The sequence below is a fragment of the Thunnus maccoyii genome, chromosome 7, assembly GCF_910596095.1.
Source record: "Thunnus maccoyii chromosome 7, fThuMac1.1, whole genome shotgun sequence".
NCBI classification, from domain to species: domain Eukaryota; kingdom Metazoa; phylum Chordata; class Actinopteri; order Scombriformes; family Scombridae; genus Thunnus; species Thunnus maccoyii.
This window is the reverse complement of record NC_056539.1, coordinates 15,029,677-15,048,291: the sequence shown is the minus strand read 5'-3', so window position 1 is coordinate 15,048,291 and position 18,615 is coordinate 15,029,677. Positions and strand designations below refer to the sequence as shown.

Sequence of the window (18,615 nt, the reverse complement as noted above, 5' to 3'; positions counted from 1 at the left end):
GTTCTTTTATCTTTTCCATGTGTGAATTTTATTTTTTCTTAGTGACACCAAAATCTTTGGCATTACCAATCATGCTCTAAGTCTTTATACAAGCCCAAATTTACACCAACTTTTAAATATTTTTACACCAATTTTAACAGTTCAAACATCAGTTTTATCATTTAATAAAGCCAATCCATGATATACAGATATATGATAACATTAAATATGGTTACAGTACAACAGAGAAGTTTTCGTCTTCATTAGATTTACTGGACCCTGTCTGAAAAAAAAAAAAAAACCAGCCATGATTCATAAATAAAAAGGTCTTCCTCAGAGTTAAGAAATGTTTACATCTCCTGGACATGGAGTTTCCAGTGTTATAGTAACAACACATACAGAAGACATCAGCCAACTATGAATGTACTCTCATCCCTCGGATTAATCTCATGAGTGTAGGGGGATAAAAATTTCAATGCATCATCGAAAACAGTGCATGGTTAGAAAAAAAAAAAGCATGATAAAATAAAGTTATATATACTCACATTGTTGTTTGCTTTACCAATTCAGCCTAATTTAGCATCATAAAATAAACATGTCCCATGTAGTTAGATTTGACAGTGCATTGTTTTCTGACTTGAGGAATGCAAATGGTCTTATATACAGCTGGAAAAGTCAAAATTGCAAGAATAAAATCTGATAATTATGTACTAAAAAACAATAAATCTATACCTTTTTCTTTTTGCTTTTCCTACTTGTTATCTTTTCATTCAGACTGATATATTTAAAGCTTGATTCACACAGACACAGTGGAGACAAAGCAGGTATGAGGATAGGAGGAGCAAGAGCTGAGAGGCACTTCACATCAGAGCAAGGATAAGGAGCCACCTTGTTTAAAAAAAGTTCAGCAACCTTAATTTTCCATCATTAAAAACAGCCTCTGCTGTGTTGATAAATGGCTATGCTATCAAAGCACTGGTCTTGGAGAGAGCCACCATCTGTGAAACTCTCACTTTCACTCTCATCCTGCAGTCTGTTCGTTCAAACTGACACTGGAGTTGATCTTGCATGTCCATCTCCTGTTTTTGATCTCACAGAAACGATGGTAATGAATACCTGCATCTGTTAAACTGAAGAAATCATAGATGATCAGGATGCAACCTTATTTGTAAGATAAAATAATGATTTCAAGACCCATGGTGATTGGCAGCATTCATTATTCCGTTACTTTGCATGTTTTATGTGTGTGAATGAAAAAGGAGGAAAATGGCTTCATCCCTGTGTCTTCTTCTCTGATGAGGTGTGCTAGGGGGTCGCCTTCCTCGCACTGACGAGGTAGCCCTTAGCCTTGATGATGCCCCTGCTCTTGACAATAATGGAGTAGCGCAGGACCCACTCAAGCCTCCAGTCGGCGATTTTCAGGTCCTGCGTTCCCTCCTGCACCGCCTCCTGGAATGTGGCTGCCGACATCAGCTCTGGATGAAAACATGAGACCAAGGGAGCAGCTCTTTAAAACTCACTGAGAAAAAAAATCTACAGGTACATGTGAACTACGGTATGCAGCTTACACTATGCAAAGAACATAGAAATGAGATTCACGAGTAAGACATAACTTACAAGATAAAGCTGGCATTTTTCTTTATTTTTCTTATTGTCTATAACTCCCATGAAAAGACCAAAATCAATAATGCACAAGTATGTCGCTCAATACTCTCTGATTTTCCTGCCCTTGCTGTGGCACTCACAGGGTTTCTGCAGGCTTCACCAAGTTAAATTTAAGACTTTTTAAGACATTTTTTAATACCACATAGAATGCAATTTGATACCTATTTTACGGTCAAAGTGCAATGTGAAATAAATGTCAATTCATTTAAAGAACCAGTGTGTAGGATTTAGTGGCATCTAGTGGTGAGGTTGCAACTGAATACTCCTCGCCTCCCCTTCCCAATCCAAGCATGTAGGAGAACCTACAGGGTCCAAGAAAGGCCCTCTAAATCAATGCCTTTTAAGACTTTTCAAGACCCGCAGACACCCTGCACTCAGCCCCAAGTCTAATTATTCTGACTGAGGAGAAATCTTTAAAAAGTGGTCACCAGTATATAGTCTAATTTTTAAAAGGCTATAGTAGTTTAAGGTACTATAGCCATAGAATAGCTAAAAAAAAATCTATAGTGCCCAAATTTGTTTTCCCCCAGTGCAACAGTGTGGCTCATTGATGAGTTTTAATAGTTTTACAATGGAGTTGTATGGCACAGAAGGAGAATTTATACCAGGCTTTGACCATAGAGACAACTCTTGTTAGTATATCAAGTAATTAATTTATTGCCAAAAAAAGAAATGAGAAAAATCACACATACACTTATCCTTTAGTGTGTGATTAAGGAGTAAGCACTTGATTTGGTATATCTGAACCTTTTGGCATCTAGAAACTTCACAATTTCTATGGAGCTATTTCCCTATCTTTATTCAAGAGCGTGGTATATCAATTTGAGAGCATAATTTATTGATTTCACGTTTAATTTTGTAATTTGTCCCTCAAAACCCTGCCCTCACACTCAAATAGCCTCTGCTTGCGCTTAGATTTGCTCTGTTTCTGCTCAAATTGTGTGCTTGCACTCAAATATAATGTTGCTTGCACAGATTTCCTGCGTTCAAGCTTCAGCTCTTCTCCTCGCACTCACGCTACTTCTGCGTGCTCGTGAAACTTCTGCTCTTGTTCTGCTCCTCTGCTCTTGGATTTTTTGTGCAACAACCCTGTCAAAATCCCCCAACCAATAGAAGGCCAGGTCTAGTGTTGACCAATGAAATGATCCCTGCCTCCTTGCGAGCTTGTTCGCTTTACTTCTTAGAGCGTCCCGTACGGGCGGGTACTCTTTAACTGGGTTCATCCACTCCCGCCCTCCAGGGCTTTATAAAATGTACTTCCCTTGCTTTATTTATGTTAATTACAAAATTTGAACGTGAAATCAATAAATTATGCTCTCAAATTGATATACCACGCTCTTGAATAAAGATAGGGAAATAGCTCCATAAATTTCCTTCATCATGAATAAGAAAAGGTGCAAGTGTGGATTAAAAAACACAAATCAAACAGACCTATCTCACAAACGGAAAAAAGAAACTGACTTTCACCTTTGGGGTCATTGTGTGTGAGCAGCTGGATGTCAAACTCCTTAGCGAAGGCTGTCAGGTCAGGAGGCATCACACAGCAGGAGGCCAGGTTGACCTGGTTACTGCTGGGCTTCACCTGGTTCAAGAGAGGGGATGTGGTCATAGACTGGCTCTGTCTGCAGTATAAGTACACTGGCTCATAACAGAAAAACACATTAACATCTATTATCAAAAAGTTAACATATCAGTTGCCTCTAAAGATGACACAAATTAGGGTTCACATACATAAGATTTCCTCTCACCTGAGCCCAGTTGTAGAGCTGTTCCAGCAGATCTTTGTCCAGGTCAGAGGTGCCAATTGCTGCAATCCTCTGGCTTCTGACCAGAGCCTCCAGCTCCTCCCAGGCTGGCTGAAGGTGGGCCAAAGGTTGGCTGTCACCCTCCAGGGGCCCAGGTGGCGCTATGATAACAGAGTCAAGCTGGGACACTGCCAGTGTCTGACAGGCTAGAGATGAGACACAAACAAGGTGGTATCACCAGTAAAGTTCAGTTTATCTTTGAGAACCTGAGATTAAATGAGTTCATATCAACTGTGTGTCATTTTGAAGATTTTCCTGAAAAGATTAGAAGCTTACCCATCTCCACTGCATCTCTGATGGAGGACTGACCCGACTCACACAAGAACAGCTTGACTGCAAAAACAAAGCACTTCTACTTATTACTAATTTACTACTACTTAATACTTGTTTTAACTGTTTACTAATTTATTTATTATTTGTTCAGTCTGTCATTAATTAGTTACACTCTGATCAATTATTCGCCTATCGAATTGGGTGATTTTCTTTACAAATGACTTGGTGGTCCTTAAAATAGGTGAGGCAAGGAAATGAAAACCTTGACATGTTTCAATTGGAATGTGTGTGCAGGTATGCTTTTTAAACAGCCTTATACCTACAGCTACATTCTTGTTAACTGTACAGTAAATCACTACTGGACTACAAGGAGAAGAAATCAGGTTGATGCAAGGAGTTGGAAAATGTCTGGTTTCTCCTGCGCTGACATGCAGCTGCTCATCAGTCACATTTCTGACACTAAGATTGATATTTCTGGTTTTTAATGTTTACGGTATATTGATAAAAGATAACAGAAAACAATCAGGTTTGTCCAGCAGACACAGGTGTGTATCCAGTTTATCAAAGCTCTCTTAATCCTCAGGGCGCCGTTGAGCAATGGAGGAGTAACACACATTTTCCGATAGCTCTGACAAATTAACATTTTAGATATACAAAAACACATCTATATCCACCCTTACTTTTGAAAGACAATTAACATTAGGAATTAAATCTACTTGATTCAGAGAGAAAAATTCAACGTGGAGAAGGCTAGAAACAAAAGAAACGAAGAAAGTGAACAAGACCCAGAAAAAGCACCATGCTCGACTGACCAAGAGATGCCTGACGAGACAACTGAGGAAGACTATCCGCCCGACAGAGCAGTGCTAGCTGCCATCACAGCATTTCAGAATGAAGTGGCCCAAATCATGAGTGAAATATGTGCTACCATCAACAGCCATATCAAGAGTGTATATGCGGATTTAAGAGAAGAAATAGCTACAGTTAAAAAAGATCTACAAATGTCCATTTCAACACTTGAAACATTGACATCACATAGCAACACTACCAGGGAGATAGAAAGATCGGCCACTTTTCACTCAGATAGTGTCGGCACACTGCAACGCCAGGTGACTCGTCTCAATGCAGAAGGAAAAACTTGCTCAAAAATGTGAAGATACCTTCAATACCATCAGAATCATTGGAATACCAGAGGGGAAAGTAGGGCCCAAACCAAGAGACTTTACTACCTAGCTACTGCAGGAGGTACTCTCCCTGGAGTAGAAACCACTTATTGATAAGAGTCCATAGAACCATCCGACAACGGCCTGAACCTCATGAATAAGCCCAGCCCTTCGTCCTCTGTCTATACTACTACTACAATCTGGAAGACATCTTGCGCAAAATAGCAGCGATAAAAAACCTCCAATACCAAGGTAAAGAGTTGCAAATCTTCCTTGACTATCCACAAACCATTGCAAAATGGAGAGCACTCTTCAAAAGAGCCAGGGAAATGCTACAAGGCCAACTCGGCGTCAAATATGGCCCCCCAAAAAGCCCGGGACTACGTGGAACACCTTTTCAGAATGTGTTTGGACACGACAGCCTGTTCAAATAAAGTTCATAAAATGAACTTTATTTGAACAGACACCAGTGTTTCTGCTGGTAACATTTTGCCGGTAACAATTTTTTTTTTTTGCCTAAAAAAAAAAAAAAAAAAAAAAAAAAAAAAAAAAGAGAAAAAAGTCATAAAAGAAAACAAAACATTCCACGACATGTGAGGAATTGTTAATGTCATAATTAAAGGGCCTTTGTTGTAATATTTTCCCTGGAGAGTGCAGGAGCTTAAATTTAATTCAAACTGCTGGTATGTATATTTTTTATACATACTATACATTTTGTCACCACTACAGAAACACTAGGTAACTGCTAAAGTATGATAAGGTTCGCTGCCGTTGACTGCTGTTAGTTATTGGTTTGATTAATGGTTTAATAATGTGTGTTTATATTGATTACTGGCAGTGCCTGATAAGGCTAATTATCAGCTAACTGTACTCAGTTTCTAACGGCGGTAGGCAGTAAATGGTTGCCCTTTGTGTGCATGTTGTTTAACTACTTTCATAATTAAACATGATGTGCTTGATGGTGCCATTAATGACTCATGATGAAACTTGAAAGCTCAGCATTCTCATTGCCCTTTAGCTTCCCTTTTTATAAGTCACATTAACATGTATTCACCCAGAAAAAGCTCTGTACAACATGACCTCCTCTTTCTGTCAGCTGCTGTGTGTCTGCAGTGTATTTACTGCTTTTTCACACATGATTTAAGGCCAGTTGGAGGAGTTAAATCTGTGACTTTCTGCCTTCGTGTAATTCCCCAGGCTGCGGCTGTTTCTACTGCATTTCATGCAGTTTGCAGGGTTTCCAAACAGAAATACTCCAACATCCAGCAGCTGAAAGTGCTCCGGTTATTTAATGGTTGAAGGTGGTTTCTGTGGGCAGCTGTATAAACCGTGCAGCTGTTTTAAAGAAATTTAAGGTGTTTTTCAAGTACAAGGACGCATCTTTTGAAATGTGATTGTCTTAGCTAATATGATCTAAGAAACGTCCCCCCCACCCACCCACCCAAACAAATTTTATTTGTAAAAAAAAAAAAAAGTTCTTAAATGAAAATGAGTTAATAACAGGAGCAATCAGCTAATGATGTCTGTTGTTTCTCTTCACAGTTGTTGTTGTAGTTCAGTTACAACTTAATATAAATTTTAGGGGTGCAACGGATCACAAAACTCACGGTTCGTATCGCGGATTTGAGTCACGGATCGGGGGGCGGGGGGGACAAATAAAAATCCATATATTCTGTAAAACACTTACAGCATGGAACTTGTGCCCATGGTCTTAAAGGAAAACAACATTCAAGATGTCCAATGGTTAAACAAAATCTTAAAATATATAAAATATTCAATGCTCAATTGTTAAATTAAATTGCAATATGAAGCATGATACCTTCTTCCTTTAAACATGGTAGTGAATGAAACAGTCTGTGTCCACATCATCAAAACTTGATGATGACTTATAAACATGAACACACGTCTTGTCCTGCAGTTTGTTGAACGAGCCACCAAACAAACATTCATCAGGGATAAGTGCACCTCTAACGTCAGTTAGCAGCTACGTAGCTAATTAGCTGCTCAGCTGCAGCACATTAAACAGCAGGTAAACATAGCTGCAGATGTCACTATGGACCCGTTAGATGCTGGTTTGGTCATTGCTCTTCAGAATTCCTGTTAGCAACATGCTGTCTGTCCATGATTTGTACTTACAGCAGTTTGTTTACTTTGTCTTAAATGAGACATTAAATTTTGCAACTAATCCGCGGTTCACATGCGTGCCGAACTGTGGGGGGTGATCCGTACGGAGCACGGATCAACTACAATCCGTTGCACCACTAATAAATTTATATAAGTTATAAATTAATTAAGGGCAGCTGTGGCCAAAAGCAGCATCTGTTTCAGCTTCATTGTTCAACAATTTTTCTACTTGTAAATTTCCAACAGGAGCAGGAGGGAAAATAATCTCAAAATGAATCTAGTTGTAGTCTTGTAAATAGTGACCCTGCAAGATCCCCAGTCTTTGCAAAATCTTAGTCTGTGACTAAACTCAGTGACTTATGACACATTGTCTTTACAAATGAGGGTCTCAGATTTAAGTCTTTTAAAGTCTTTTCAAAGTCTTCTTGAGTTTGATAGGCATAATCCAACGCCTTGGTGACTCACCCGGGAAGTCTGATTCCCCCCGTTCACATTGCCCCCACAGCAAACCTCTTGTTCCACAGGAAACACTGGACACAATCCCAATGTTATTCACCATGAAGGTTAAAGATAAAACGTTGACGGTTATTACAAAATGAAAATGAACATTGATTTATGTTAATACACATAACGTTACTTATTACTCAGTATTTGATTGTGTTTACATTCCCAAATAGTTGTTTCAAGATGTTGGTCCTGCTGATCGGCTGATATATATAATATATAGGTGTTTTTGTTACTCATACTTAAAAATTGTCGAGCTATTTAAACTGAAGAAGTAACAGAAATTGACAAAGGTTAACATCTACTTTACAGGGAAGCTACTTAAATTCAGTTTTAATTTGTTTTCTTTCCATGGTGAGCTCATACCTACCTATTTTAGTATTGGCTAGAGATATTATTTTTGTTACTATTGTTCATTTAATTATTAATTATTATTATTATTATTATTATTTCTAAATGCAGGAACTGGGAGGTTAGTTGAGGACAGAAAGGTTGGGTTGGGAGGATTACTCACTCAGAAACTAACATATTTGGCAGCCATTCTCAACCAGTGGGCCGACAATCATAACACATCATCAGGTAGAGACAAACATGTTTTACCACTGTTAGCTAGTTAGCTTTCTCTGTGGATCGTTCTTCAGAAGACATGTCTCTATCCACTGTGTTGGAAAATGAACTGATGGAACTATCAGCAGGCAGCAGCCTGAAGCTCCAGCTCACACAAGTTGACCTTGCTTCATTCTGGATACTGGCTGCCAGTCAATATCCCTCTCTGTCAAAATGGGCAATCAAATTTCTGTTGCCTTTCACCACCACCTATTTATGTGAGTCAGAGGTTTCCATTGTGACCATCCCAAAATCAAAGGCAAGGAACAAACTGAAAACAACTTTGAATGCTACTCTGCATGTCAGCCTCTCACCCATATAACCGCGACTTGATTTCGTTATTTCCCAGAAGGAAGCCCAAGTAGGCAGAATATTTATTTGGGTCATTACAACTGACAGTGCCATAGCACATATCTACAGCCCACTATTTTTTGTCATGTTATGTTTTTTTTTTTTTTTTCATTTATTTGGGAAGGTGGTCCTCAGAATTTTTTTAACAATCAGAAGTGGGCCTTAAGTTACAGAAGGTTGAGAACCCCCGTTCTAAGACATACAATACAGATGCAAAACAGTGTAAGTGATCAATCTAGAGATGGAAAGAGAAGTTTGATACTCATGAATTGGAATAATAGAGGAATTGATAATCCAGTCAAAAGAGGCCAAGTTCTGGCCAATTTAAAATCATTAAATTCAGACAGAATGAAACACTTGAAAAATTGATAAAGGATATATATCACTCGACTTTTTTACACAAAAACAAGCAGTACAGCAATTCTAATAATTCTAATCATCAACAACAAACAATTGCTAATAAAGGAGAGACAATACCTAGTTGTAATAGGAGAAATACATAACGCTTCTTTGACCCTAGTAAGCTTATGTGCCCCAAATATAGATAACCCTTATTTTTTAAAAATAGTATCTGCATTAATACCAGATATATCTCAAACAAACTTGATAATAGCAGATATTAACACTACTCGAGTCTAGATCCATGTCTCAACAGATCATCTACCAAGAATCCCAAGAAATAATTATTATTCATTCTGCTCCTCTTATCGTAGAATTGATTATGTCTTAGTTGATGAAAAATAGATACCCTTCACAACAAATGATAAATATCATAACATTGGGATTTCAGACAACACCTCCCTCACCTTTTCATTATATTTAGAAGATATTACTACACCATGTAGGACCTGGAGATTAAACCCTCAGTTGTTAACTGAAAATGAGTTCTATGAATATTTGAAGGCCCAAATTAACCTATATTTTTAGACAAATGATACCTCAGAGTCCATTCCTTCCACTTTAAGGGAGGCCTTTAAAGCCTTTTTGAGGAGCTGTGTGTGATATCATTTGAAGCTGCAAGAAGGAAAAATAATAAAACTAAACTAGAAGAATTAAAAAAAACAGATCCAACAACTAGATCAGGAAAGCGCTCTCTCCTCCTCTTCTGACTTACATAGGAGAATGGCAAATTTGAAATGTGAATATAATCAGATACTATCAACAAAAATAAGAAAAAGATTTTTATACACCAAACAAAAATACTTTAAATTCGGAGACAGACCACACAAACTACTAGCACGATAACTTAGGAAAATAGAGAATGACCGAACGATACATAAGATTACAACAATGGAATAACATTGACAAAACCCAAAGACATAATTGATAGGTTTCCACAATTTTTTTCTAGCTTATACAGTAGGCTACACATCAAAGAGCACCACAAAATCTTCAAATTATGAATGAATTTCTTGATAAATGTAATCTTCCTAAAATAAATGAAGAAGAATATAAAGACTTCAATTCTGAACTCAATATCACAGAAATTCAAAAGGCCATTATGTCATATATACACACAGTCAGATGTCAGTGATACTGTTCCAAAACTCATAATACAATCCTATATCTTTTATGTCATATATATGAAAATATGTAAATATAATTTTCTAATACTTTCATATAAATAAAAATGAGCATTGATACAACAATATACTTTATGTATAAGCTTCCTTGCCTCAATAAAAAATATTTGGAATAATCAAAGCTCTCCTAATCCTTTACCTGAAACCTTCAGCTCTTCTCTCTCTTCGGGCGTGATAGCGTCTGTTGCCTGGGGAATGGAACAGTCCAGAGTGTCTGGAAGGACCTACATGATAAGAAAAGTACTGTTTTTAGTAACAGTGTAACTTGCTTTGTGATTAAAAGTGTGGCTTTTGGTCATTCAGATAAAAGGTGTCAGTTATGTCAATATTCCTTGTGGCTTTATTACAGTTACTTGAAGAGCCACAATATTTGGCAGCTGGTGTCTGAGAAGAACATAAAAAAAAACACACTGCTGAAATACAGCTTTCAGTCAAAAAGTTATGAGCAGGAAGTAGGAAGTGTTCTCCCACATACTGCATAACTGAAGGATTTTAAAAATTATTTTGCAGTTGAAATCTAATTAATAAATAACCTTAATGAGTGCGAGGGACACTCTTCTGCTCATAGTAAATCCACCAATACATTTTTTTTTAACGTCAATTTTATTTCAAGCATAGAATGACAAGACACCAAGTTGAGACCAAATTAAATCTTATTTGTTTGCAGGTGAAGCAATCATCCAGATATTCACAATTTCATTAAAGTACAAGTTTCTACAAAGTAAAACACCAATGTATTTTTCTGCCAGCAAATAGTCAGCAAACACAACCTGAGGAAAACCTCGGACTTAAGCATCCCATTCTTGACATTTCCCTGCAGGGTATGTCTAATAAGCTTTGTATTTGCAAGTATTCAAGACCACATAGTTCAGCTCTTTAAATGTCCCCCATCCCCATTTGAGTCCAGTGGGCGTGGTGATAAAAGCTGGAGCAGATTAGCTGAGCCTAGCAGAATCAGCCATAGCCAAAGTAGCAGTGTGTTCAGCAGAATGGCGGTTCACTACGTTGGATCCTGCAGTCTTTTTAATCTCAATTTCAATATTTTCACAACATGTTAGTTTGACAAAAACAGATTATCTGATGACTGCAGCTTTGCAGAAATCCTATCACAGTTAGATGGCTACTTAATGAACAAAACCTCCTGAACAAAGTTTCTGTGTCCCCACCCCCACCCATACCAACAGACAGACGCACATTTGGAATGGCGCCTTTGGCAGCCAGCATTGCATGAACATTCATCATGACAGCTTCTTTTCAGTAAGCCTAGAGGCATCCTTTGATGTCCATCACTACAGTTATTTTCTTTTCCCGAGCACTGGAATTTTGCTGCCTGTCAGTGTTATAGCACGTTATTGTGCAACTCATTCACAAACTGCAGGGCTGACCATAATTCACTGTCAATGCAAATACTATTGTTCTTTCCCCAGTGTCAATAAAAAAAATGCAAAACCGTGATACAATGTGGTCTCGCAATACAGGAGAGAGTGAACAAAGTATCCTACTATACTCTCACATAGCTACATGAAAACAAACAGAAAACTGTAAATGTCTCCCCACCTCAGATGGCGGTTTTGATGTGGAAAACCAGTCGCTCAGTGTGGCTTGAATGCAGTCTTGAAGCTGAAATATCAAACAGAAAAACAAAGTTAAATTACAATCTGTGAAACAGGCACATTTTTAGTGAGGATCCCAGAAACTTGGTTATCAAAGACTTTGTGACAGAGGTATGAACTCAAGGGAACAGCTTTTTATTCTCAGCAGACTCCGCACCAGCATCTGGACATCTGTGATATGTTACTCCACCAACACATGAGCTGCACTTATTGTAAACAATAAAATTGGACAGGCATCGTGAAGATCACACTGATACAAACCAAATCGAAGTGAGTGACAAAGTTTAAGTGCTCCTATGTTTTGTTTTAAACTATTTACAAAAAGATGGTGCGTGGAGGCCAGCTGCAACAGTAATGCCAGATGTGTATGGATGAGTGAGAAAGCAGGCTTAAACAGACCTGGCAGACGCTTAACAGTGTTCACATCATGTATGATAGATGGTAAAGATGAGATGTTTATGACTTGCAACTATTCACGCCATTAGCCGGCATTTGCATGAGTGCAGAGTTTGGTTATGTTATAAATACTGAACACTGACAATAAATCATTATTTTCATTAACTTAAGCTTTGATTTGCTGGAACTTCCATATTATTAAGTATTACATTAGATATATGAATTTTACAAAAAAAATTGAGCTTGCCTGTTATTATTACAACTTGGATCAACACTATTTACAAAGTTGAAAACTGTCAGTTATGGTAACTCTTATATGCCATATAAGCAGCATGACTGGAGACTCCTGAAAGACAGGATAGGTGGAAATCCTGCAAGAAGCAACAATAATGTCTCTAATTTACCTTTTAAAAGCACTTTCGTGTACTGTATACTTACATTTTTTTCTTTTTTGTGGTATGTCAGCCACATATATAATCATACATAAACTGTATGCCAGTATAGATCTGTGATAAGCCAAAAATTGGCCCTTTGATACATCAGTCATGCTCAACTTACATTATAACTGTTGTATATATTGAAAATCAAAATGTCACATAGAGAGTTAGTCAAGCATGACATTTGCCGTTCATAAAAAACTATCAGAAATGATTAATTATTTTATAGACTGTCATGTGCCCAAATTACAACCAAGGTTGAGAGAAACACTGCAGGTGGTGTTTCATACATTGAAGCAATCAACGGTGCTGTTTATGAAGCAATGCAAAGTAACAAAAAGTCTAAACAAACCCTTTCAGGGTGAACATGTATGTCTTGGCGAAACAATTTATTAATCAGTCTTCAGAAAATTAATCATTAACAGTTATCAAGCAAAACGTCGACAAGTTCCAGCAAGGATTTACTGCTATTCTCTGTTTTATATTTCTGTTAACTGAATATCTTCGAATTTAGCCAAACAAATAATTTCAAGATATCAACATAGGCTCTTTAAAATTATGACTTGTCAGGTTTATCATGATAAATATAATCATTAGTTACAGCACTAAATCTCAGACTAAGATTTGAGTATTTTGGTAGATTCTGACTACTGACTCCTTGGTATTGCCATAATTTATGGGTGTTAAAACTAAACACTGTCATTGGAGCATCTGCCTGCAGGTGTATGTAGATCACCTGCTTTATGTGAGCAGCCTAATGCAAACACTCCTCATCAGTTAGTGTATGTTAACTATTTACCTTAGACTGGATCACAAAGTTATATAACATAACTTTGCATTAAGAGTAGCACATAGACAAGACAATACTCCACTTTAGCTGATGCACACTCCAAATACTATAAAACACTATAAAATACGGACCTTGACAGGTGCTTCCGTTGTAAATCTTTCTGTCTGATATCTCTCTTTATTATCAGCTAACACACACTGACATCGTTAGCTTAGCTGGTTAAATATTTAGCCATGTAGCCTAACGTTAACTTGAAAGCTAACGGGCTACGCTGTCACACCACCACAACAAACAACGTTTTTAATTAAGAGAGCTTTGTTTGTTTTGTTTGATTTTTTTTATCTTACCTCTTCGCTGGGCGAGCATGGACACTTCTTTTTCAGACGACTTCGGTTGACTAAGTTCCCGGTGTGAAGCCTGAGAGTCTTAGCGTGGTTCAGCAACTTCTTTGCCTCAGTGTTCATGTTGGTGTTTTGAGGATCCATGTGCTTTTCGGTAGCAAGCTAAGTAGCTAAACAGTGACCGATACCACAAAATGTGACAGCAAGCAAGCGCTCTAACCCCGTTTACTGACTGCTATTGTAGCTGCAGGCTAGCAAACAACAGTACAGCACCTGTTTAGAAAAAAAGATGTAGTCAGGATGACTTGCACTCAGTGTTGACTGACTTAGCTGGTTTGGTCGTTGCTTAGTGGCTGTTATGGAAGCAAGCCGGTCAGTTACGCCCACTGGAAGTGTCGGTGAGTGTCCCGTAAAACCCGGTCAGGATTTCATACTTAGTGTGGCCTACATACACACAAATATCTTTAAATACATGTATTTAAAGGTCCGGTGTGTAAGATTTAGGTGGATCCATTGGCCGAAATGTTTTAATTAGTGTCTATTTAGCTGAAAATAAGAATCGTTGTGTTTTCGTTACCTTAGAATGAGCCCTTTATAACTACATAGGAGCAGTTCCTCTTCCCACCATGGATTTATATATGCATCCATGCTTCCCATGGATGTATAAAGGGAACTGGATCATGGTGGCTCCACCGTCGGAAGCGGGCGGGGCCCGTTCATTCCATGGTTCATTCCTACCAAAGTTGCTCTTCTTCTTCTTCTTCTTGTAACATTTCGGCAGTATGGCGCTACTAGGCATATTACTGCCCTCTGCAGGACGAAAGTTGCTTAGTGGCGCATGAAGATAAAAAAGTTCCACTTCTTCGCTTCCACATCCATGCCATGGATGTATAAAGAAAACTTGATACAGGAAGAGCGCCAGGCTTTGAAGCAAATTTGACATAGCGGCCAAACCGTGTAATTACAACGTCACGTGACGCACACTGGCCCAAAAAGACTTTTTCCCAGACTTACATTGTGAGAGAGACGTCTGTAAATCAGCGAATACATTTTTAAGCGTAACAACCCCCGCGAAATAACTTGTCTCACTATCACAATTTGATCCATTTGGTCCGACCACATTTAAAAAGCCTCGAAGAGCCGCATGATTGAATTGTTTCATCCCCATTCAAGTTAGCCCGAGGGCTAAACCGGAAGTAGCCGACTCGGCCGGCGAAAGTCATTACTGCGCTCGCTCTATGGGCCGCACGGATGCAGAAGCAATGCGGAAGTTGTTGAACTTTTTTGGCTTCATACGCCACTGAGCAACTTTCATATGAATGAACGGGGCCCTGCCTCCGATGCTGTATCCAGTTCTCTTTTATACACCCATGATCCATGTCGCTGCACGATCTGAGTCGACCGTCGATGTGAGTCGCGCATGCGCGAGTCGCTCCGCCATTTGTCCAAGTGGAGTTGCCATACCTAGCTGTCCAAGATGGTTCATGACCATTCTCTTTATACATCCATGCCATGGATGTATTATAAGAGCTGTTATTATACATCCATGATCCAAGCTCATGAGTCATTTTTATAGTCTATGCTTTGCCATGGATGTACAAAGAGAACTATGTGCTACGCTCATGTCTCACATCGACGGTCGACTTTTTTTCCCCTTCCAACATCTTTATTGACATACCAGTTCACAAATAAACAGGGAAATCCAGTATGATAGAACACTCAAGAACAGACAAAGAAGTCATTAATAAAGATATTAAACAAAGAACATGAATCAACGGTTTTAGCAGCTTTCTTATTTTAAATAGTAGTAACAGTTAAATATAGTTTTAATGTATTGTTTGGTTTCATTTTCAAATATTATCATTAAAGGTTTAAAATTGCTAAATTTAGATTTATGAATATGAAATTTTGCTAAGGTAATGATCAAATTGATTATATATAATTCGTTTTTTTTTACTATTATTGTTATTGAAGGAACCAAACAATACATTTTTCCAGTAGAGTGAAAATTCAGAGTCAATTTTATCAACAATGGATTGGGTTACATCTCCAGAATTTAACAGATAACGCAGATGTCTTTTTTAAACTTAAGAGGATAATGACTTGCAGGATAATATCTATGTATTATTATTAGTAAGAAGATATTTATATGGAAGATTCCAGACATATTTCCAATTCAGGTTATTGACAAATCTAGACCAGTAAGATACAACATAAGGGGTACTAGTAATATCTTTTTGAAACAATGACCGTATGCTACAATTATTATTTCTTAAAGCATTAGTGAGGAAGACACTAACTACAGAAGTTATCTTAGGGTCAAGTGTTGGTAAACAAACTTGTGTTTCTTTCTCCTTCAGGAGGTGTAGAATCCCAGAAGGAATAGCATCCATAGCCGTGGCAAACTCCTTTCAGAATAGCTCAATAGCAGTCCATTGGCATTAATTAATTGGTTTACTCAAAATTATATTATTATGAAACCAGTATGGATAGAATAAGGATCTATTTTTGAACATTATATGCCAACTATTCCAAATAAAGCATTTATGGGGGGGAGAAGTAAATTAAGGACCATGCCAACAGCATTTGTCTGTGGAATTAAGATAAGGATAAGGGAAGTTTCTCAATTTTATAATCACACAGAAGAACAAATTCAAGACCTCCAATCTCAGAGGAAAACATAATTAGGTATAAAGTTCCAAATAGATGTAGGTTTGTTTAGAAACTGCTTTGTCCAATTTATTTTAAAGGTATTATCAAGAGTAGTAAAATCAAGAAAGTTGAGTCCACCAGAGTCATAGGTGTTCATAACAACAGACTTTTTTACATATTGAGTCTTGTTTTTCCATATGAAATCGAAGAGTAATTTATCAATTGTGTTACCAATCTTCTTATTGACAAACAGAGAGATTTCTGCATATGTGAGATGAGATAGACCTTCAGCTTTCGTCAGTAGCACTCGTCCTTTTAAGGATAAGTCTCTTTGTAAGCATTGGTTAAGCCTTTTCTTCATTTTATCAATAATTACGTCAAAGTTCTCAGTACATCTTTTTTCTTCTTTCATGATGGTGATCCCCAAATAAGTAACCTTTTCTTTAACTGGTATGTTACAGATAGAGGGTGAGTTACAGTGTTTGAGAGAGAGAAGCTCACATTTCTTCGAATTTAAACAAAGTCCAGATGCTGCAGAGAATGATTCAATTATTTTGATAGTAACGGGTACTTGACTAGAATTTTTTAAAAATAAGGTAGTGTCGTCAGCAAGTTGACTGATTATAATTTCTCTGTCTGCAATGGAAATTCCTCTTAACGTGCTGTTTTTAATATGACTGGTAAGAAGTTGTGTACAAAGTAGGAATAAATGACGGATTCCACGTTTTAAATCACATCTTGATAGTGTGCCATTTTTCAACCTGATGGAGCTATTACCGTTTGTGTACATTGTTTTAACGGCTTTACAGAAGAATTCACCAAAATACAAATTTTCCATGGAGTGAAATATGAAATTGTGCTCTACCATGTCAAAGGCTTTATAGAAGTCCAAAAAAGAATGAAATTATCTTCAGAACATAAAAAAGAATAATCAATTAAATCTAAAACGAGCCTGACATTATTGGAGATATGTCTTTTTCTCATGAAACCTGATTGAACCTCATCAATAACTGGATTCAACACATTTTTAATACGCTTAGCAATTATTGAGGCAAAGATTTTGTAGTCACTATTCAATAAGGAAATAGGCCACCAATTATCAATAAAAAGGAGATCTTTTTTGGGTTTTGGGATTAAAGAAATCAAGCCTTGTGTCATTGGAGGGGGAAGAGTTCCTTTTTCAATGCTTGCTAAGAATACTTCAAGCAGAAAGGGGGCTAAATGTTCTGTAAAGGCCTGTTAAAATTCAGTAGAGTCCATCAACACCTGGAGATTAATTTTAAGATGTTCAATTGCAAAAGTGACTTCATCTATGTTTACCTTACCGTCACATAATTTTTTATCGTCTGGACTAATTTTGGTGACATTTTTAAGGGAATTCAAAAAAGTGGTTGTAGATTGCTGGCAGTACTTTGAGTTATATAGATTACTATAGAAGTTAGAGCAATAATCAGCTATTCTTTTTGGGTCATCAGTTACCATTCCATTAATATTAAATTGTTGGATTAAATTGACTACATCGATGGTCGACTCAGCTCGTGCAGCGACATCCCCTTTTGCGTCTGTGCCCAGTTGGCGCAGGCACACTAATGACTTCCGCTGGCCGAGCCTGCTACTTCCGGCTCAGCCCTCCAGCTAATGCCTACCATACTCTAGAAGACTTTGAAAATAGTTTTAAAAGACTTTTTAAAGACTAAATTTTGCCCCTCTCTCACATGTAAAGACAATTTGTCATAAGTCACTGAGTTTTCAGTCATACACTAAGATTTTGCAAAGACTGGGGTTCTTGCAGGGTCACTATTTGCAAGTCTACAACTAGATTCCTTTTGAGATTATTTCCCATCCTGCTATTGGTGGAAATTTACAAAAACTGTTGAACAATGAGGCAGAAGCAGAAACAGAAGCAGCTTTTGGCAACAGCTGCCCTTGTGTGCGCAGTTGTTTGTTCTGAAAAACCTGCCAAAAGAAAATGTAAATGAATTAATTAATTCAGTTATAATTGAACAACTCCTGTGAAGAGAAACAACGGACACTGCACGCTGATTGTTCCTGTTATTAACTCATTTTCATTTGACAACTTTCTAATGCTTATTAGATCACATCAGCTAAGACAATCCTATTTCGTTAGGTGTTGTCCTGTACTTGTATTTTTACAACTTTAAAACAGCTACACAGTTTATACAGCTGCCCACAGAAACCTCAGGGCTTGCCTCTTCCATGGAGCCCACCATGTTCCACCACCATGTTTCTACAGTAGCCCAGAATAGACACACCAGACACTGGCTCTAGAGAGGGCCTTTGGTGTTTTTCTGCAAGTTTCCTGGCCACCGTAG

At 37.7% G+C, this 18,615-nt stretch overlaps 1 protein-coding gene across 1 annotated transcript; it reads right to left on the bottom strand.

Annotated features, from left to right (window-relative positions):
• Positions 1 to 147: 147 nt before the first annotated feature.
• Positions 148 to 14,565, bottom strand: gclm (glutamate-cysteine ligase, modifier subunit). Its single transcript, XM_042417545.1, has 8 exons — positions 14,208 to 14,565; positions 13,637 to 13,903; positions 11,611 to 11,673; positions 10,193 to 10,277; positions 3,726 to 3,782; positions 3,393 to 3,595; positions 3,112 to 3,226; positions 148 to 1,454 (listed from the first exon to the last, which is right to left on the bottom strand). Exons 2-8 carry the CDS (start codon positions 13,772 to 13,774, stop codon positions 1,285 to 1,287), a joined length of 831 nt encoding a protein of 276 aa, XP_042273479.1. The 5' UTR covers positions 13,775 to 13,903; positions 14,208 to 14,565; the 3' UTR covers positions 148 to 1,284.
• Between the last annotated feature and the right edge of the window lie 4,050 nt (positions 14,566 to 18,615).